This window comes from Triticum dicoccoides, chromosome 7A (genome assembly GCF_002162155.2).
Source record: "Triticum dicoccoides isolate Atlit2015 ecotype Zavitan chromosome 7A, WEW_v2.0, whole genome shotgun sequence".
Taxonomy (NCBI): domain Eukaryota; kingdom Viridiplantae; phylum Streptophyta; class Magnoliopsida; order Poales; family Poaceae; genus Triticum; species Triticum dicoccoides.
Window position 1 is genome coordinate 174,631,487 of NC_041392.1, and position 20,823 is coordinate 174,652,309.

Sequence of the window (20,823 nt, forward strand, 5' to 3'; positions counted from 1 at the left end):
GAAGGCAAATTCTTCAAACTAGAGCGTTGTTGGGATTTGCTCAAAGAATGCGAGAAGTGGAAGTTGATTGACAAAGAAACCCCACTGAAGTAAGGTTCACTTACAAACATTGATGAAGATGAGGATGACGATGGCCCAAGAAACTGAACAAGCCCGATGGCAACGAGAATACTAAGGAGAAGATGAAGAGAGAGCACGAAGCGTCGAGCTTGAGGGAGAAGATTGATGCCATGGTGCAATCAAATGAGTTGATGTTAGTGAAGACGTTGGAGATCAAAAAAGAGTTGGTCGAGAAGAAGGCATGAGGAAAGCAAGAAAAATGGCAATTGCTCAAGGAAGAGGGACTGCGCAAAGCAGCCATTTAGGAGAGAAGAGCACATGTCGCTGAAAACGAAGCCATGTCCAAGTTGCTCGCAGAAGAAAACAAGATCATGACAATGAACCGCAATGATATGGACGACCTCACCAAAGAATGTCATGATATGGCAACAAGAGAAATCTTGAAGAGGAAAATGGTTGCGTCGGCCAGTGCGTGTTACAATGGCAGAGATGTTTTTTCAGTGGGGTTTGGACCAATGTCACCGATGTGTTCAGTGCATCAGCCGATGATTTCGGTGCAGGAGTTGGAACAAGCGCCGGAGGTGAACTCCATGGACTCGATGGCACGGAGTGAAGATCGATCAAGATGATGTCGAACGTGATCGTCACTTTTGCAAGACCCTCTTTTGCGTTTGTCTTAAAAAACTTAAGCTTTTATTTGCGCGTGAACTGTGTTTTATTATTTGAATTTGAACTTATTTGTTGAAATCGATGTCAAATTTGATAATTGGGCGTCCTCGGTTGCGGGTCGACGCGGCGGTGCCCGAGCAGATCCCGCATAGCTGACTCACAAAAATGCATATTCACCGAATATCTTTTTTACGGTTCTGTTTTGCAGGGTCTGAGTCGGACCTTATCCGCGCCAGCCTGCATATACACGTTTGTGGGAACTACAAGATATTGCGGGGTCTGTTAGAGATGCTCTAATAAATACTAAATATTGGTAAACCCCCATCCCCTCTCCCCCACCCCACCACACACACAAGACAGCGGCCAGAGAAGAGGAACTGAAAAGGAAAAAAACGGGGAAGAAAAAGGAGGCAAGCAGTGCACAGGTCTAGTGGAAAATGGCGGAGGCGGCGTGCTCGACCTCGGGCACGTAGCTCACGCGCAGCTCACCGTTCCCCGTCGCGCTCTCCAGAGACCCCGCGCCGCCGCCGGCGACCAGCAGCTCCCCCGTGCGGCGGCTCCGCGTCTCCACCCGTCTCGTTCTCCCGCTAGGGTTTCCCCCGATCCCCAATCACTGTAAGCCGCGAAGACTTGTCTCGCTAGTTTCCTTCTGGTTTAAGCTCACGGGAGCGTGCGCGTGGTCCCCGAGTGGGTGGATTTGGGGGTTGCGGTCTCGGATCTTGCGCGATCAGTGTAGCGCTGTTCCCAGCTAGGGTTAGTTCGTAGAAGCATAAGCTGGGAACTGAAACTCGTGGAGCCTTATGTCATTTGGGTCAGCGAGCTGCTTCTGTAGCGAGAACTTATAAGCTCTGAGCGCGTCATGTGGAGTAATTGGCCTATTCTGTGCAATAATCCCATCTTTAAACATTCGTCTCTTTTCCGGTTCCGTTAGGGATCTTTTGGGTGTGACTTGGGTTTATTCCTTGTATGCATTGCCTAGTCATGACCTGATTGGTTAGCTTTTAGTTGCACTTAATTGGTCGGTGAATTGTGTTATAGGGTGGGATGTCTTGTTAGTGAAGCTTGATCAGTATCATGCATCTGATTGCTTTTCTCAAAGAGTGGCACTATTTTTTTAGACCAAATGAGTGGCACTATTTCGTTGTTATCCACAGAATTTTTAGCATGTGGAGCGGTCCCACGCTACCATGAAGCAAGAAATACCAGTTTTTAACTTTAGCTCAGCATATACTGATATCTCTGCTACTTTCTCTAGAGCAGCTTGAATGCACGCCATTGTGATGCCTGCTATTAATTTACATAGCATTACATGTGGTGAACATGCAAATTCTATAGCAACTTTTTTGGAAGTTCTGTTTTTGGTAGCTATGTAACTGTAGAGTATGCCTGTTTGCAATTTACTAAACCTGCTGCTCTGCATTAACAGTTTGCATCTACAAAGATTAGCTCTGAAATTCATGCTGCTGTATCTGTACTCTCTTTCGAACTTGGATCCATAATAATTTTGATTCCAAATTTTAAAGACAAAATCTCTAAAACCCTCTATAAGCATCCATGATTTCTCAGACTAAAAATAGGAGGGGCATGGCAGCGATCTCCATAATCTAAAAACAAAGGAGTATGATCAGAAACCTCGCTAGCAAAGGCTTGCAACATAGACAAAGGACAATGTTCCTCCCATTTAGGGCAGAAGAATACTCTATCTAGTTTTTCAAAGGTAGCATCCTCCAAATTATTTACCCACATGAAATTTCTCCCATTTAAAGGCTTCTCTCTCAACTCGGCGTGTTAAAAATGATGTATTAAACACAAAACTCTAGTGATCAGTATCATTGGATTTGTTTTTTTCACAGCTCTTTCCTATTATGTTAAAATCCCCACCTACTAAACATGGTAGAGGATTATCATGATATATTCTAGCCAACTCATCTAGGAACTTAGCTTTTCCTTCCAAGTGCGCATCACCATAAGCAGTAATGAGATCCGAATTAAATTTGGCAATCTTATCAAAAAGTAATATTCTAATAAAGTACTCTCCCCTCTCCACTTGGATAATATCAAACACATTTTTACTAATACCCACTAAAATCCCACTGGACCTCCACCTAGGATGATTTCAATGCCACTATTTTTTTTCTACCACTCAAAGAGTGTAGTTCATTGTTAGAAAAAAAATGTTTTCTGGTTTCCAAAAGACCAATAAAATCCAATCTATGATCAATTATCGTGTGGTGGGCCTTGGAGAAACACAAAGTCCCAGCAAAGTACATTACCCTCATCAAGGACATGTACAATAATGTTGTGACAAGTGTTCGAACAAGTGATGTCGACACCGATGACTTCCCGATTAAGATAGGACTGCATCAGGGGTCAGCTTTGAGCCCTTATCTTTTTGCATTGGTGATGGATGAGGTCACAAGGGGTATACAAGGAGATATCCCATGGTGTATGCTCTTTGCGGATGATGTGGTGCTAGTTGACGATAGTCGGACGGGGGTAAATAGGAAGTTAGAGTTATGGAGACAAACCTTGGAATCGAAAGGGTTTAGGCTTAGTAGAACTAAAACCGAGTACATGATGTGCGGTTTCAGTACTACTAGCTGTGAGGAGGAGGAGGTTAGCCTTGATGGCCAGGTGGTACCTAGGAAGGACACCTTTCGGTATTTGGGGTCAATGTTGCAGGAGGATGGGGGTATTGATGAAGATGTGAACCATCGAATCAAAGCCGGATGGATGAAGTGGCGCCAAGCTTCTGGCATTCTCTGTGACAAGAGAGTGCCACAAAAGCTAAAAGGCAAGTTCTACAGGACGGCGGTTCGACCCGCAATGTTGTATGGCGCGGAGTGTTGGCCGACTAAAAGACGACATGTTCAACAGTTAGGTGTGGCGGAGATGCGTATGTTGAGATGGATGTGTGGCCACACGAGGAAGGATCGAGTCCGGAATGATGATATACGAGATAGAGTTGGGGTAGCACCAATTGAGGAGAAGCTTGTCCAACATCGTTTGAGATGGTTTGGGCATATTCAGCGCAGGCCTCCAGAAGCTCCAGTGCATAGCGGACGGCTAAAGCGTGCGGAGAATGTCAAGAGAGGGCGGGGTCGACCGATTTTGACATGGGAGGAGTCCGTTAAGAGAGACCTGAAGGATTGGAGTATCGACAAAGAGCTAGCTATGGACAGGGGTGCGTGGAAGCTTGCTATCCATGTGCCAGAGCCATGAGTTGGTTGCGAGATCTTATGGGTTTCACCTCTAGCCTACCCCAACTTGCTTGGGACTAAAGGCTTTGTTGTTGTTGTTGTTGTTGTTGTTGTTGTTATGATCAATTATCATTTCCCTAACATATCTCTTTTGGAGATCTTGTCCCAAACCTCTAACAATTCAATCCAAAAGACCTCTTGCATTACAACTTGGATGGACCTTAGGCATGAGTCCGGAAGAAGGTTTCGAGGAGTCGCATCACAAGCCCGCGACCATCCACCCCATCCCACGAGGCCTTCCTAACGCAAGATTCCGTGCTTTGTCGAGACGACGAAACCTATTATTAAAATATTGTTGTATTTGTTTTTGTCCATGTACGTATGAACCCAAGCTAACTATACTCAAAACCGCGTTACGAAGAATACCTCTAGTTGGGAGTTGTTTTCATAACAACAAGCCTACAATTACACCTTGTTATATTTCATTGAGATGGTCCTAGATTTATGAAATGGAATTTGATCCTGAATTTTCCGTTTCCACGTCAAAAGTGTATGAATTGGAATCGTGATTCCACTCCGATTCCAACATTTGCTTTTCGAGAACAAGACTGACCCAGTTTTTCTTTCGTTCGATTCTCCTAGAATCTTGAGAATCGGGAGAAAGAACTTGGCCTCCGGCATTTGTTTAGGGATAACACGCCATGGCCCTGGCCCCAACGAAGCTGAAAGCCCAGCCCACCGGGTACCCACTGCCCTCGGCCCTCGGGCCTCGGCCCTCACCCATTTCCACTAGCTAAATACTGGTAAACCCCCCCTCCTCTCTCCCCCACCCCACCACACACACAAGACAGCGGCCAGAGAAGAGGAACTGAAAAGAAAAAAAGGGAAGAAAAAGGAGGCAAGCAGTGCACAGATCTAGTGGAAAATGGCGGAGGCGGCATGCTCGACCTCGGGTACGTAGCTCACGCGCAGCTCATCGTTTCCCGTCGCGCTCTCCAGAGACCCCGCGCCGCCGCCGGCGACCACCAGCTTCCCCGTCGGCGGCTCCGCGTCTCCACCCGTCTCGTTCTCCCGCTAGGGTTTCCCTCGATCCCCAATCACTGTAAGCCGCGAAGACTTGTCTTGCTAGTTTCCTTCTGGTTCAAGCTCACGGGAGCGTGCGCGTGGTCCCCGAATGGGTGGATTTGGGGGTCGTGGTCTCAGATCTCGCGCGATTAGTGTAGCTCTGTTCCCAGCTAGGGTTAGTTCGTAGAAGCATAAGTTGGGAACTGGAATTCGTGGAGCCTTATGTGATTTGGGTCAGCGAGCTGCTTCTGTAGCGAGAACTTGTAGCTCTGAGCGCGCCATGTGGAGTAATTGGCCTATTCTGTGCAATAATCTCATCTTTAAACATTTCGTCTTTTTCCCGGTTCCGATAGGGATTATTTGGGTGTGACTTGGGTTTATTCCTTGTGTGCATTGCCTAGTCATGACCTGATTGGTTAGCTTTTGGTTGCACTTAATTGGTCTGTGAATTGTGTTATAGGGTGGGATGTCTTGTTAGTGAAGCTTGATCAGTATCACGCATCTGATTGCTTTTCTCAAAGAGTGGCACTATTTGTTTTTAGATCAAATGAGTGGCGCTATTTTGTTGTTATTCACAGAATTTGTGGAGCGGTCCCACGCTATCATGAAGCAAGAAATACCATTTTTTAACTTTAGCTCAGCATATAGTGGTATCTCTGCTACTTTCTCCAGAGCAGCTTGAATGCATGCCATTGTGATGCCTGCTATTAATTTACATAGCATTACATGTGGTGAACATGCAAATTCTATAGCAACTTTTTTGGAAGTTCTGTTATTGGTAGCTATTTAACTGTAGGGTATGCCTGTTTGCAATTTACTAAACCTGCTGCTCTGCATTAACAGTTTGCGTCTACAAAATTAGCTCTGAAATTCATGCTGCTGTATCTGTACTCAATGTACTGTATTTGATTATCGAAATCTATCACGTTTGTTTTCCTACATTAACTAATGGCGTACTGGTTTGCCTCTTATAACTTATAATTTATATAATTTATTTATCTTCTTTTTGATTGATCTTATTTTGATGGCAAGCAGAGTTTGCAAATGGCTTCATCACAGCATGTTGAAGTGGAGGCTGCGAAGCTACTTCAAAAACTCATTCTGGAATCAAAGGATGAGCCCGCTAAATTAGCAACAAAACTTTATGTGGTATGCAGCGCAACCGATATACAGGACATGAAAAGCCTTAACTCAACCATAACCTTGTTTCTTTGTTCAATGTTCTAGATATGTCAACATATGAAGTTAAGTGGAAAAGAGCAGTCTCTTCCCTATCAGGTCATATCTAGGTAAATATTTCTTTTGTTCTTGGCTATCTTTTCAGAAGTTTTTTTTGCCATCAATTTTACTGTAAATATTAGTCAAATATTCTGTTAGAAAAACACTACTCTCTCCGATCCATATTAATTGATGCTGGTTTAGTTGTATTAACTTTGTACTAAACCAGTGTCAACTAATTTGGATTGGGGGGAGTAGTTAAAGTTCTACCTTGTGTCTTAGACATGTTGTCTTGTTATTCTTGACTTTCAGATTTGATAATTGTTGATGTGTTGTTCTTATGTTCGAAAGTTCTGCTTATTTAATTATAATTATGCCATCATCAAACTAGATTTCACACATCAGTTAGTACTCATTGTCAATTCTGGAATAGCATACAAGGAGGGGGCCTAACCATCTAGATGCTGTTGCAGCGAGGTTGTAGCTTGGTACTCTCCCTAGGTACTAAATGTTGCTCCAACTAGTTTAGGTGAAGAAAATAGGAATAAGCAGAAAGACCAGACGCCCCTGGACACAGGCTCAATGAGGGAGACAGGAGGGGATTGAAGCTCAGTGATGGACACTTTCCTCATCTATGTAGTGAACTGTTAATACACACTTACACAGTAGTACGATATCCACAACCCCAAAATGCATGGGCAAATTGAAGTTCAACATCCTCCCTCTGAGCAGCCTTTCTCATGGAGATGGAGATTGAGGAGGGAGAGAAGTCGTTGGAGGATGGCAAGAGGGAGCGGCAGAGAAGTGCAAGTAGGAGTAAGATGGGAGTAGCGAGCTGTCATTTGGAGGCTTACAACTGATAATATTTGTCTTTTGGTTGACATGTTAGCCTGTAGTAATAGATCTTGATTCTTGAAATCCTCTATCCTTGATGGGAGTAGCGAGATTTTTAAGACTATTTGATTGTGTTTGGCTGGGCTGTGGATTTTGAGCTTGGCCTGGGCCTGAGTTTGGTGCTGATTTGTGCCTGGCCAGGCTGGCCTGGGCATGAAGCGTTTGGTTGGTGGCCTGGATGTAATAGCCTATTGGTTGATAGTAGCTCTGAATAAAATATAAATAAAAGCTCTAGACAAAGCTATTTGCATGGGATAGCGTGCCCAGGCAGGTTTATAGATGGCCAGGCATCCATTTCCATACGCCTGCCCCAGGCTAACGCCCGTGCCTGGTGCTCCAGCCAGGCTAATCAACATGAAAAATGCTCCAGGCCAGGCAAGCATTTCATTGCTCAGGACACCATCGAAACAACCTCCAGGCTAGTATCAGGCAAGCTCCAGGCCAGGCATAAAGAGGTGAGGAAGCGAACCAAACTGACCCTTTCTGAAAGCAGATGCAAGAGATGTACCGTGGGAAAGCTGCTGTGGACGGTGTGTTGTGAGAAAGCTGTGAAGCCATTTGGCAAACTAGCTGTCTGAAGTGCGGCTGCGGGGATAAATGTCTGAAATACCCTTAAAAGCCGAGACATTGGATACATACTGTTTAATGATAAAAACATCATTACAGGTTGACCTAGTTCGTAAATATAGCTATTCAACCAGTTACCTAGTTAATTATTTCATGGAGTTTTTGTTTTAATGCATATTAATAAAAATATATATAGCTCTACATATCACAAAATAGATGCACCAGTGCCATACAAAATTTACATATCAACAGACACATCAATCTGGTTCCAGTCTGACCATAGGCTACTACTGCCATACAACATAAACATATCACCAAAAAATGCAATGGTCGTACATCTCCAGTGGGGCAAATCTGGAGAAAGGAACGACATGTACATGGGCGAGGGAAGCGGCAGTAGTACACCTCGAATGGGGGATGTAGCAGAGGTCAGGCAGCCATGGTCGGCGGTGGCCTTGCTCGTCCGAGTAACCTTGGACACTGGTGGAGGTAGATGAGGGGGTGGGGGTGGAGCAGGGAAGAGGAGTCCAATTGACCGAGGTGGATGAAGGGATGGAAGCATCCACCGGCGGTCTTGCGGCGACGTGCCGTCAGTGACATGGGAGCGAGCTGGTGACCAGCAGCTGGCCGGCGGTGCTAATGAACCCTAGAATCGCCAGAGGTGGGGGACGAGAAAAGGACCTTACTCGATGGGTTTGGTAGAGCTGTCTCTCGTGGACGTACCGGCTGGATTATTTTGGCGGTGAAGGTGAGTAATTTGATCTCAAGTGGATGTAGGTTCAGGGAGCCATGCAGCCAAAGCCAGAAAAGCACCTCTTCGTCCGCTTTCACTCGTACATGTGTTTTGCGATGGCTTTCAAGGGAATCGCGTTCGCTCGTTTTGCCGTTTGGTTGTGATTTCAGCTCTGAAGGAGAGAAATCCACAGCGAAAGCCAAACCAAACGCAGCCTTTGCCTTAGACAATTTAAGAGTGTAGAACCTTGCGCGCACCATTTGTCTGGAATCAATCATCAGTGCTGTCAACTGGAGCTATCGTTTTCCATAAATTTGGGGTTGTTTTTGCACCAAAAGAATTAAGTATCTTTTGTTTGGTAGAGCTTATACTCCATTATGATATTGAGTGCGTTATGGTTTATACTCTATAGTAGGTGGTGTCAGATGATTTACCAAATGTACTGTTTGCAACGTGTAGTATAAGTATAGTAATACAAATAATCCAGTTTGGTTAGGTTTACTGTACCTGAGTGTTTGTAATTTCAAATGAAAGGATTCTGTGTATGTCAGAGAGTTCTATCAAACTTTCAATTTTTCTCTAGCTTGACTTCTCTCCTCTTTCTAGTTTCTAAGATGCCCATAACATCCGTAATTTTTGCCTGCAGGGCCATGGAGACTGTTGTAAGTCAACATGGAATTGATATGGATGCACTGCGATCATCACGAGTTCCATTTGCCGGCGGTCCACAAGCAGTAGATTCTAGTGGCGTTATGTCTAAGGACAAGGAGATCATTGGTGGTCAGTCTTCCATGGTTGGAAGTGATGCATCCCAGAGCAGCGGTCAAGCTGCATTATGGCATTTGCCACCAGGTAACCAACCAATTTGGAAAGGAAACTGCAGTCACTGTTTTGGAGATGTGATATGATTTATTTTATATTATTAGGTTCAGCAGATATGGCAAGGCCTGGGGTGTATATTCCAGGCAGGGTTCCAGCAGGACAAAATAGGGGTGATGTCGCAGGATCTGATATTCATCAAGGCTCCATGTCGCAAAAGAGTGGCAGGTCCTCTGGAGTCGAAAGCCCTGCAAGTCTGCAAATGGAGGACACTAGATCTATGAATTCACATGATTCTTTGAAGTCCGATGAAAAAACAAGCAAGAAAGCTTCCTCTTCCAAGAGAAAAAGGATGGATTCAAAAGCAGCAGGGGATATGCAATCTGAAGAAAACTCAAAATCAGATGGTATCTCAAGTGGACAAAATATTAGAAAAAGGAAACAGGTTGGCAAAGCAGGTGCACAAGGTCAGCCCTCCAGGGGAGCTGAGCCTGAGCAATCACATATACTGCAAGGTGCTACTGCTCAGGTGCCACCCTTACCTGGTGGTGCATCATTTTTCAGGGCTCACCAGGAAGGTCCACCAGCTTCTGCTGGGAGGACTATTGACAATACTAAACCATCAAACCCGTTCGCAATGTCACAAGTTTCAAATTTTGCTGAAGGGCTGGCTTCTGGTAGTATCCCCACTGAGTTGCAGAAAAGTATACTGGGAGGAACAAATATGTTTAACACTGGTTTTGGCTGGAATCAAAGTTCACAAGGTTCAGCTATTAAGAATACTCAAGGTTCTGTTGCCAACTTAATGCGACCAGGAGTTAAGGTTGAAGGTACTTCCATTAAAAAATAATGACATAACAGCATTGTGAAAGACTTGAATTACAAATATTTACCTTAATGAGCTTGCTTATACTGCAGGGAAAATTAATGTAGGGTCACAAGGAGCTTTTAACCCTACTCCCACATCGCAGATGGATTTTCCCAAAATCCCTCCTTACATGTCTTCCTCCTTTGGAGGTGGCTCACAGTTTCTGGACAAGGGCAAGGATTCGGCTTCTGGCAATACCGGCACTGAACTTCATTCTGCTGCTAAAGTTGGAGTTAACATGGGGATTGTGCATGTAAGGCCTGTAGTTTAATCCTTAAAGACCCGGGGTGTTAACATGCTATTTCGGCTACAGTTTGGCCCTTCTAAAAAATCTTTTAATTGAAAAGCTAATATTTTTTGCTGTGTTCGCCAATGGTAACCTGTTACGGAAGTGCCTAGTAGTAATGGTATAATGCAGGGTATTCATTTGCATAAGATTGTACTCGAGCTTCGAACACAAGTGTATTGCACGCCGGTTTCGTGTATGTCTATTTGCGTGCCTTGATAGACTTTCTGCCAGGTTTCAGGTTGATCAACCGATAAATAAGCTGTTTCTGCCTGCAAGATTAATAATTTTGTTGTCTGGTCATTTAGTGATATGTTAATTGATTTCTGTATCTCAAGTAGAGGTGCTTTATTTGATGCATCCATGTAATACGACTTTGCAGGGCAGTCCAATGCAAGAAAGGCAAAATATTACCAGAGCACCACAGAGGGCCGAATCATCTTTGCAAGAAGCCAGATTGTCTTCGCTCCCGAATAGAAATGTTGGGCCATATCAAACGTCTCACATCTCTCCAAACACACCTTTCAAAGAACAACAGTTAAAGCAGCTCCGAGCACAGTGCTTAGTATTTCTTGCATTCAGGTACATGCTTAGAGCACTGTAGGATGATTGGTATCCGAAGTTCATCTCTGTAGTACTAATTTAGCTACTCTTTCTTGTAGAAATAATATGCAGCCCAGAAAGGTGCACCTTGAAATTGCCTTAGGTGGAGGCCCCACTGCAGAGGGTAAGAACTAAGAACAGAAAACATTGTGTGAGCTGACAAGGTTTCTGTACTCATGATGAGCTTATAATTAAATAAACAGGTGGCGGCGCGGGTCAGGGAGGTAACGAGAGCAGAGTGGCTGATGGTTCTGTAAGGGAAAACGGAAACAGTCAGGAAAACTCTGCTATTTTCGGCAGCCAAAGTGATATGTCTAGACTCCCATCCACATCTGCAGGCAGCATTGCAGAGGCTGACTCTTCACTGAAGGACTCGGAAATTAAGAAGAAGATCAATATAGCTGAACATGAGAAGTCATCGATGGAAATGGAAAATATCCAGCAAGCTGTTATGCAGGGAACTGGTTCAAGTTCTGAAATGCGCTCCCAAGAAATAGCATCCCCTGTGCCATCTGGACCACAGCAGTCATACTTTCAGGGAGATAAAAGAAGAAATGCCCCTGAGGCCTACAGGACGGATGCAGAAAATTTGAACAGGAATTTAAGTTTCGGAGGCCAGGGACCATCTTCTTTGGGTGGTAATAGACAACATCCAAATTTTGAAGCTGCTGTTTTGACCAAAGATCGATTACAGGATGAAGCATCTAAAGAATCATATCCACCTTCGAGGCTTCATCACATGCCTATCGATGGTTACAACTCCAATTTACCAGGAAAGGATCTAACTCCAGATACAGATAGAAATGAGGTTGAACATTGTACCCAGATGGGGGAGATGTCTGATCGATCAGCTGATGAAGGAGATGACGATCTATTTGAGCATGATGATTTTGCATCAACTCCTCCAAAATACACAATGACTGAAAAATGGATCGTGGATTATCAAAAGAGAAAATATGGAGAAAATGAAAAGAAGGTATTAGAGCAGCAGAGCGCACATAAAAGGATGTCAGCATCCTATCAGAAGTTAAAGGTCTCTCTCTGCCTTCCTCACATTTATTTTTGAAATGGGGGAGTGTCATTTAGAAATACTGTGTACATATTTATGAGTTTTTGCGAGTTCCTGTTTCATATGTCCAGTTTTCCCTCACTGTAGCAGCTGTAATTGTTGGTTGCAAAATTTTAAGTTCTTGTTCATCCTACAGGAAAGTGTTAGTTCATCTGAAGATCTTACTGCAAAGACAAAGAGTGTCATTGAATTGAAAAAGCTTCAACTTCTCTCACTTCAACGTCGTGTGCGCAGGTTTGCTTGCCATTGGAGATCATCAGTCTTCAGTTTCTCTCCTTGTGCTTACCGTATGTTTCTATGGCTGTAACTTCCCTATTCTAATTTCTTGCTTATATTGGGCAGTGAATTCTTGTCAGACTTTTTCAAGCCTAATACAGCTGATTTGGAGCGTGTAAAAGCAGTAAAGAAACACCGGCATGGACGCCGTGTGAAACAGCTTGAAAAAATTGAACAGAAAATGAAGGAGGAAAGGCAAAAAAGAATACGTGAGAGGCAAAAAGAGTTCTTTGCTGATATAGAGTCTCACAGGTTGGATGACTATATTTGATTCTTCATTCTGACCCCTTTAGTATGTAGATGTTATTTAAATTTTTTCTTACGCAATATTCTCAAGTATTTGTGGCATCTATGCTCCGTTTTTACAGTACTGATGATTTGGGGTCTATTTGGTATTTGCCAATGCAGTGACTATCAAGCTTTACTTTCATTTTGGTATTGTGTATAGGCTAATATCATCTGCATTAGAGCCACAACAAAAGCTGTTTACATTATTCTTGCTGTTGTGTCGCAGACTCACCTTGTTTTGGCTGTTTCGTATGTGTGTGTGGCGGCTCTGCTAAGAACGGGAGGACTGGATGCCTCCTTCTAGGTCAGTACCTCCACATGGGCTTGGGCCCTAAGTGACAAGGCTTGATGGGCTTGGGCCCATACCGGTTCAACACTCCCCCTCAAGATGGGTGGTAGATATCTATCATCCCCATCTTGTCACATGCCAAGTTACAGTCCTTCGTTCCCAGTCCCTTTGTCAAGCAATCTGCAAACTGCTGCCCAGAGCTGACGTGAGTAAAACTGATGATACCAGCATCAAGTTTCTCCTTAATGAAGAAGCGATCAATTTCCACATGTTTTGTCCTATCATGCTGAACTGGGTTATTAGCAATAGCTATAGCTGACTGATTGTCACACCACACCTTCAAGGGTCCCTTCCTCAGAAGTTTCAACTCGCTCAGTAGGTACTTCACCCAGAGCATCTCACATAACCCTTGAGATAAAGCTCTATACTCGGCTTCTGCTGTTGATCTAGACACAACAGGTTGTTTCTTGCTTCTCCACGACACCAAGTTTCCTCCCACAAACACACAGTAGCCAGAAGTTGATCTTCTATCATCTTGACAACTGGCCCAATCAGAGTCACTATAGCCATCCACTTCAAGATGTCCACTCTTCGCAAACCACAACCCTTTACCTGGAGTCCCCTTCAAGTATCTCAGAATTCTGTGCACAATATCAAGATGCCCACTCCTTGGTTCATGCATGTATCTGCTCACCACACCCACGGCATACGTAATGTCAGGCCTGGTATGACACAAGTACAATAACCTCCCAACTAGTTTCTGATAATCTTCCTTATTCACCAGCTCGCCTGACTGAGCTGTCACTTGATGATTTTGTTCAATCGGCGTAGGGGCTGCACGGCATCCCATCATGCCCATGTCACTCAAGAGATCCAAGGTGTATTTCCTTTGGCACAAAGATATTCCCTTCTCTGTCCGGGCCACTTCAATCCCAAGGAAGTATTTTAGGTTGCCCAAATCCTTCACCTCAAACTCATTGCTCAGACACCCCTTCAATCTCTTTATTTCCTCCTCATCATCTCCGGTGATGATAATGTCGTCCACATAAACTGCAAGAATGGTGATCTTTCGATTAGAGAGTGAGTGTCTGTAGAACACCGTGTGATCACCATTACATTGACCATACCCCATAGCACGGACAGCACGCCTGAACCTATCAAACCAAGCCCTCGGCGATTGCTTCAGTCCATACAAGGATTTCTTCAGCCTGCATACCTTCCCCGTTGTCAGTGAAGTACCAAAACCTGGTGGTATCTCCATGTACACTTCTTCCTGCAACTCACCATGCAAGAAGGCATTCTTGACATCTAATTGATGCAATTTCCACCCAAAGTTTGCAGCACAGGAAATCAATATCCTTACTGTGTTCATCTTTGCCACTGGAGCAAACGTCTCGTCATAGTCAATTCCATAAGTTTGACTATATCCTCTGGCGACCAATCTGGCCTTATACCGTTCCACCTTCCCCTCAGGATTCTGCTTCACTGTATAGATCCACTTACAACTCACTGCTTTCTTTCCTGCCGGCAATGTGGTTAGCACCCACGTCTTATTTTTCCTCAGTGCTTCCAACTCTTCTATCATTGCTTTATGCCACTTCGGATCTTGCTTTGCAGCCTTCCAATCCTTTGGGATTGACACAGTTTGAAGAGAGGCAACAAACACTCTATAGGAAGGAGACAAAGCCTCATAAGACACAAAATTTCCAATGTCATGATCATCCAAAAACTCCAGTGGTAAAGCCTTCTCAGCCGCTTCACGTGTCCCCTTTCGCAACGCAATAGGTAGCTCCACTGTGTTAGATGAGCTTGCACCACTGCCTTGCTGCTCCCCCTGCACTGACTGCTCCCCCTGCACTTGTTGCTCCCCCTCCTGCACAAGTGGCTGCCGCCGAGAATATACCAGACGAGTGTCAGATGAGTCATGCACCTGTGGCACTTGTGGCTCTCGCCGAGAGTACACTAGGGGGATCTTCTGCCACCGATCTCGAACAGGGAGCTGGAGATTACCAATCTGAATGGAACCCACGGTTGGTTGGACCCGTACCTGCACATCACCATCAATGAGAGTACCAACCGAAATTGTACCCACAATTGGCTGGACTTGAACCTGCACATCATCATCATCAATGTTAGTGCCCACAGAATCCGCGTGAGTGTGAGATACAGCCTTCTCCCCATCTTGACCATCTTGCACAGAGTGGAAATGGTCAAGCTCTTGAAACAACACACTTAGATCTGTTGGCTCACCATAGAATGGCTCAGACTCCCTGAAGGTTACGTCCATACTGACAAACCTGCGTTTCTCTGAGGGACACCAACATTTATATCCCTGCTGACTAGAAGAATAGCCCAGAAAAATACACTTCACTGCCCGCGGATCAAGTTTTCCAACAGAAGGACGGTGATCTCGAACAAAACAAGTACTGCCAAACAACTTTGGGGGAACAACAAACTTAGTTTCTCCATATACTAGCTCACACGGAGATTTCATGCTTAGTATTCTTGATGGTGTCCTGTTGATCAAGTATGTGGCTGTCATAACTGCTTCACTCCACAAGAATTTGGGCACATTCATCATAAACATCAATGACCGGGCAACCTCAAGAATATGCCGATTTTTCCTTTCTGCCACTCCATTCTGAGGAGGGGTGTCTGGGCATGAAGTTTGATGAAGAATACCGTGATCAGACAAGTAAGCCCCAAATGTGTTGTTCACATACTCTGTCCCATTGTCAGTCCTGATCACCTGCACCTGCACCTGAAACTGATTCTTCACCAAGGCATGGAAATTCTGAAAACAGCTAAACACCTCATCTTTGTGACGCATCAAATAAATCCAAGTCATACGAGAATAGCAATCGATGAATGTAACAAAGTATTTCATTCCATTCATTGATACAACTGGGCTCTTCCATACATCCGAATGAATAAGCATAAAAGGAGATATGCTCCTAAGCCCCTTACTCACATATGAGGCTCGTGTGTGTTTGGCATATTCGCAAGCATCACATGTCAACTTGCCCTTGCCTATCCCACACATAACATCCGGAAAGATTCTACTCATCTTATCAAAAGATATATGGCCCATCCTACAGTGATGGATCATCGCCTCCTTCTCCTTGTCCTCCATGGTCGCAGCACACACCAAGTCCGGCTGCACCTCCTGGTCCATGTACCAGAGCCCCCTACGCCTGGTGCCAGTCCCAACCGTCTGACTCGTCTGTCGCTCCTGAATCACGCACCCGAATTTGTCAAGGATCACACGACAGTCAATTTGATCAATTAGAGCACTGAAAGAGACCAAATTGACAGGAAAAGCCGGCACATGTAAAACTGAGGATAGGGAGATGGTCGGAGTGCACTTGACTGTGCCAACCCCCATGACAGGCTGGTTTGTGCCATCAGCAGTTTGCATAGTGCGCGGGTGAGATGGAGGGTGCTTATTGTAAGACTCAAACATGCAGGATTTACTAGCAACATGCTTAGATGCTCCAGAGTCAAGAACCCACTCTGGAGCACTCTCATTAGAAGCAAGAGATGCCTTTTCCGGATTACCTTCATCAGTGGAGGCCCAGAGAGCAAAGTCTCATAGTTAGCATCATCTGCATCTTTGCCTTTTGACGTCCCAGTGTCTCCTGCCACTGCCATGTGAGCCCTCTGATCTCCTGAGTGTCCTGAGTAACCACCTCTGCCCATAGAAGCCTGACCCCTTGAGGTCCCTGAGTATCCACCTCTGCAAGTTCCCCCTCTGTTGTATCCCCTGCCTCTGCCACGAGTTGGACAGGCCCACTTCCAGTGACCTATCTCCCCACAAAGATGACATTTGTTGGGATCGCTCCACTCCATGCGCTCAGTGACAGCAAATGTCGAAGCCGGCACAGCCTTCATGTCTGCATGCTCAAGAGATAGCCGCACCTCCTCTTGAGACATTGCAGCAATAGCCTCCTCAATAGAGGGCAGAAGAGGTTGGTGCAACAGGGAAGCCCTCCTGCCATGAAAGCAACCTCTAAGACCCTCCAACAGTTTCAGCACACGCCTGCGTGCAATCCACTTGCGCCCTGACTCGATGCAAGCCGCATCATAGAGTTCCAGAGGGTCGCAGTTATCCTGCTCTGCCCACTGAGCCTGCAGCTCTGCCACATATGCCATCACTGACATGTCGTCACCTTGATGCAGCCGACTGATCTTCCCCTCAATCTGAGCAATTAGCATGACATTGCCCTTGCCTGAGTACAAAGTGGACAGAGTCGTCCATATCGCAGCGGATGTGGATAGCCCCTCCACAGAGCGTCCAATGGGGGGCACTACCGAGTTCAACAACCAGCCAATGAGCACAGAGTTTATGACCTTCCATCTCTTTCCCTCCACAGTAGTCTTGTCTCCTGGTTCAGCAACAACATCCAACAAGTGCCCATCAAGCTCCTTCTGTTCCACAGCCAGCAACGCCCTCCGGGACCAGCTCAGATAATTGGTAGTCCCCTCTAACTTCATGTCCATGGGTGACAGTTCGATCTTCTGAGCCACTTCCTGTCGAGGAACGATGGCCCCAGATTTCGACTCCTCGAGGAACTTAGCTAGCTTCTCGAAAGCCTCAGCAAGGCCTGTTGGCTCACTCATCTTCGGAGGGCTCTACACACCCAACAACAACAGCAGCAAGCACAGCCGCACACAGTCCTCTGCAGAATCAGCAGCAACAGTCCGCTGCACACATACAGCAAGGCCCTCTGTTCTTTCTCCCCCTCTGCTCACACTCCGCACGCGCAGCAGCAACAATAAGCAGCACCTTCCTCTCTTCAATCCCAGCAGCCAGGACACAACGGCAACGAGCAGAGCCGTGCGGACTCGCTCTCTCCCTCCGCGCGAACGACAGCAGCACGCCTCTCCTGCTCTCCACGTTCGCTGTTCCTCCGGCTCTTCTTCTCGTCCTGCGCCACAGCCGCACGCCTCCACGCGCACAGCCGCCGTTGATTTCCCGCTGGCCCGCGCAGCCGCCGTGCGCTCGCCGCCGTGACGCGCAGCCGCACGCGCGCGCTCGCACACAGCCACGTCCGCCCAGATGCGCCGCCGCCTCCCCACCGGACTCCGCCGCCGGCCGGCGACTAGGCCACCGTCGCCGTCGTCCCCAGCACCTCGCCTGCGTCTGATACCATGTTGTGTCGCAGACTCACCTTGTTTTGGCTGTTTCGTATGTGTGTGTGGCGGCTCTGCTGAGAACGGGAGGACTGGATGCCTCCTTCTAGGTCAGTACCTCCACATGGGCTTGGGCCCTAAGTGACAAGGCTTGATGGGCTTGGGCCCATACCGGTTCAACACTTGCAGCTAAATAAAGTCCATGGTGGAGCACAGCAAAAACAAGCTGGCCTTAAATAATCAAACATAAGTAAGCTAAGCTGAAATAAGTAAATGGTGGTTTTTAAGTAAACATGTTGCTAAAAGAACTGGATCAGAATAGCTGATTCAACCTAGTCAGTAGTCACCTTTGTAAACGCTGCCTGTCTGTGTTTACACCCCCTCAACATTTTACCCATGTCATTTGGTAATAATGCCTTGCCTTTGTAACTTGCAGAGAGAGACTGGAGGATAGTTTCAAGGCTAAAAGAGAGCGTCTAAAGGGTTTCAATCGATATATAAAAGAGTTCCACAAGAGGAAAGAGCGAATTCATCGGGAGAAGCTGGATAGGATCCAGCGGGAGAAAATTAACTTGCTTAAGAACAATGACGTTGAAGGGTATCTTAGGATGGTCCAGGTGAGTCTTATTTGCTTTGTTTCTCATCATGTTCTTCTATATTAGCTTAACCCTTCACACGTCAAAAAAAGAAAAGCTTAACCCTTCATTTTATTTTCTCAATATTTATTGGACGAAGTCACATCTGCTAAGTGTTACTGCTTTGCAGGATGCAAAATCTGACCGTGTTAAGCAACTACTACGAGAGACTGAGAAATATCTACAGAAACTTGGGGCCAAATTACGAGGTGACAGCTCAATGGATGGCCGTTCTTATGTTTCTGGTAAGGGCGTCACTGCAAACGATGTTGAAGACGAGAGCTACCAGCCACAGGTTTTATTATCTCTTTGTTTTAGTCAACGTCTAGGTGCATTTTTGTTGAATATTTACTTAATTTTGTTCTCCTTTCAGAATTATCTTGAGAGCAACGAGAAGTACTATCAGTTGGCCCACAGGTACTACATGGATTAAATAGACTTTCATGCTTCATTTAGTAAATCCTTATCAATGTCTGCCTAGCATAAATTATGTACTACCTAACTTTCTAATCCTCCATCTTATTCATACTTTTTTTTTGAACTTTACCATCTTATTCATACTTCTTTGCCATTGAATTTTCTAATTCTTTTTTTTGAGATTACTGAACTTACTAATTCTGCCTTGTATTCATACATATTTGTTTATTTTTTCTAGTGTGAAGGAGATTGTAAATGACCAGCCTACTTATCTTAATGGTGGGAAATTGCGGGAGTAAGTTGTGCTGCTATTTTCCCTGCTTTTACCTCCTTTTCATTTTAAGTGTATTTTGACATTATTGTTACTGACTTGTGTCCTGCTACAATCTGTTTAACCATCCAGTACATATTTCCTTGATCTATTACTTGCTGTATTACAGGTACCAGATGAACGGTTTGCGTTGGCTGGTTTCATTGTACAATAATAATTTGAATGGAATTTTAGCTGACGAGATGGGGCTTGGTAAAACAGTTCAAGTAAGATCCAGTACAACGCCATCTCAACATTTATTGTTCGGTTTGTATGTTATCTGATCTAAGCAAGTGTCTGAATTCTGCTTACACTGCCCTTGCTACTTTCTCAGGTAATCTCTTTGTTGTGCTACCTTATGGAAACAAAAAATGACCGGGGCCCATTTCTTGTGGTTGTACCATCCTCTGTTCTTTCTGGATGGGTATCTGAACTCAACTTCTGGGCACCTAGTATAAATAAAATTGCTTATTTTGGTCCTCCAGAAGAAAGGCGCAGACTGTTCAAGTAAATTCTGAATTTATAGTTCGATACTTTGTCACAGTTCATGTGAACATTTTATTAACCAAGCTAATTTTTTCAGAGAGATGATTGTTCAACAGAAGTTCAATGTTCTTTTGACAACATATGAGTACTTGATGAACAAACATGATAGGCCAAAACTAAGCAAAATACAGTGGCACTATATAATAATCGATGAAGGGCACCGCATAAAGAATGCGTCTTGTAAGCTCAATGCTGATCTGAAGCTTTATCGGAGTTCTCATCGGCTATTGTTGACAGGAACACCTCTGCAGGTTCTAAAGCTTGCACTTATACTTTCACACTTGATCCTGTATTTGTTGCTTTTCAATGAATGTTCTTTTCAAGGAATGTATGAACGGCTTGCTCATATATTTATTTAATGGTCTTGGGTCTCTGTATGAAGTATTCTATTATGCATATATGTCAAGTTGCTAACTTCTTGTAACTTCTTCTTGAAGAATAATCTTGAGGAGCTGTGGGCACTTTTGAACTTTCTGTTGCCCAATATATTTAACTCATCCGAAGATTTCTCTCAGTGGTTTAACAAACCATTTGAAAGCAATGGTGATAACTCAGCTGATGAGGTAATGCTGCCGTTTTTCATGATACAACATTGTTTTCTTGGAAGGAAACTGTGTTTGACTCCAATCATCTTCTTTCTTAAAAGGCCTTACTTTCAGAGGAGGAAAACTTGCTGATCATAAACCGTCTTCACCAAGTTCTTCGGCCCTTTGTACTCCGAAGACTTAAGCATAAGGTATTGATTTTATTTGCTATCTTAATGCTTGTGTTGAAATCACTGGCACTGTAGGAATTCACCATGCAATTTATTTGAAATTCCAAGTTCCAACAGGAGATCTATGCTATGCTTAGCTATTCAACCTCATTATCTCAAACTG

At 44.8% G+C, this 20,823-nt stretch overlaps 1 protein-coding gene across 5 annotated transcripts in view; it reads left to right on the plus strand.

Moving 5' to 3' along the window:
* Positions 1-1,108: 1,108 nt before the first annotated feature.
* Positions 1,109-20,823, plus strand: part of LOC119329100 (chromatin structure-remodeling complex protein SYD-like) — a 30,981-nt gene continuing 11,266 nt past the window's right edge. Inside the window, exons 1-20 of one of the 5 annotated variants that reach the window (XM_037602098.1) lie at positions 1,109-1,344; positions 6,030-6,143; positions 6,222-6,283; positions 9,053-9,258; positions 9,333-10,055; positions 10,144-10,346; positions 10,762-10,961; positions 11,042-11,106; positions 11,186-12,015; positions 12,188-12,285; positions 12,394-12,579; positions 18,474-18,654; positions 18,803-18,967; positions 19,046-19,089; positions 19,328-19,384; positions 19,530-19,626; positions 19,734-19,906; positions 19,983-20,196; positions 20,383-20,508; positions 20,592-20,681. In XM_037602098.1, the coding sequence (XP_037457995.1) occupies positions 6,039-6,143; positions 6,222-6,283; positions 9,053-9,258; positions 9,333-10,055; positions 10,144-10,346; positions 10,762-10,961; positions 11,042-11,106; positions 11,186-12,015; positions 12,188-12,285; positions 12,394-12,579; positions 18,474-18,654; positions 18,803-18,967; positions 19,046-19,089; positions 19,328-19,384; positions 19,530-19,626; positions 19,734-19,906; positions 19,983-20,196; positions 20,383-20,508; positions 20,592-20,681 (3,825 nt within the window). In that variant the 5' untranslated portion in view covers positions 1,109-1,344; positions 6,030-6,038. Of the gene's footprint in view, positions 1,345-4,863; positions 4,883-4,952; positions 5,032-6,029; positions 6,144-6,221; positions 6,284-8,135; positions 8,141-9,052; positions 9,259-9,332; positions 10,056-10,143; positions 10,347-10,761; positions 10,962-11,041; positions 11,107-11,185; positions 12,016-12,187; positions 12,286-12,393; positions 12,580-18,473; positions 18,655-18,802; positions 18,968-19,045; positions 19,090-19,327; positions 19,385-19,529; positions 19,627-19,733; positions 19,907-19,982; positions 20,197-20,382; positions 20,509-20,591; positions 20,682-20,823 lie in introns of those variants that run through there. The other 4 variants (XM_037602101.1, XM_037602100.1, XM_037602099.1 and 1 more) reach the window with 4 other exon arrangements.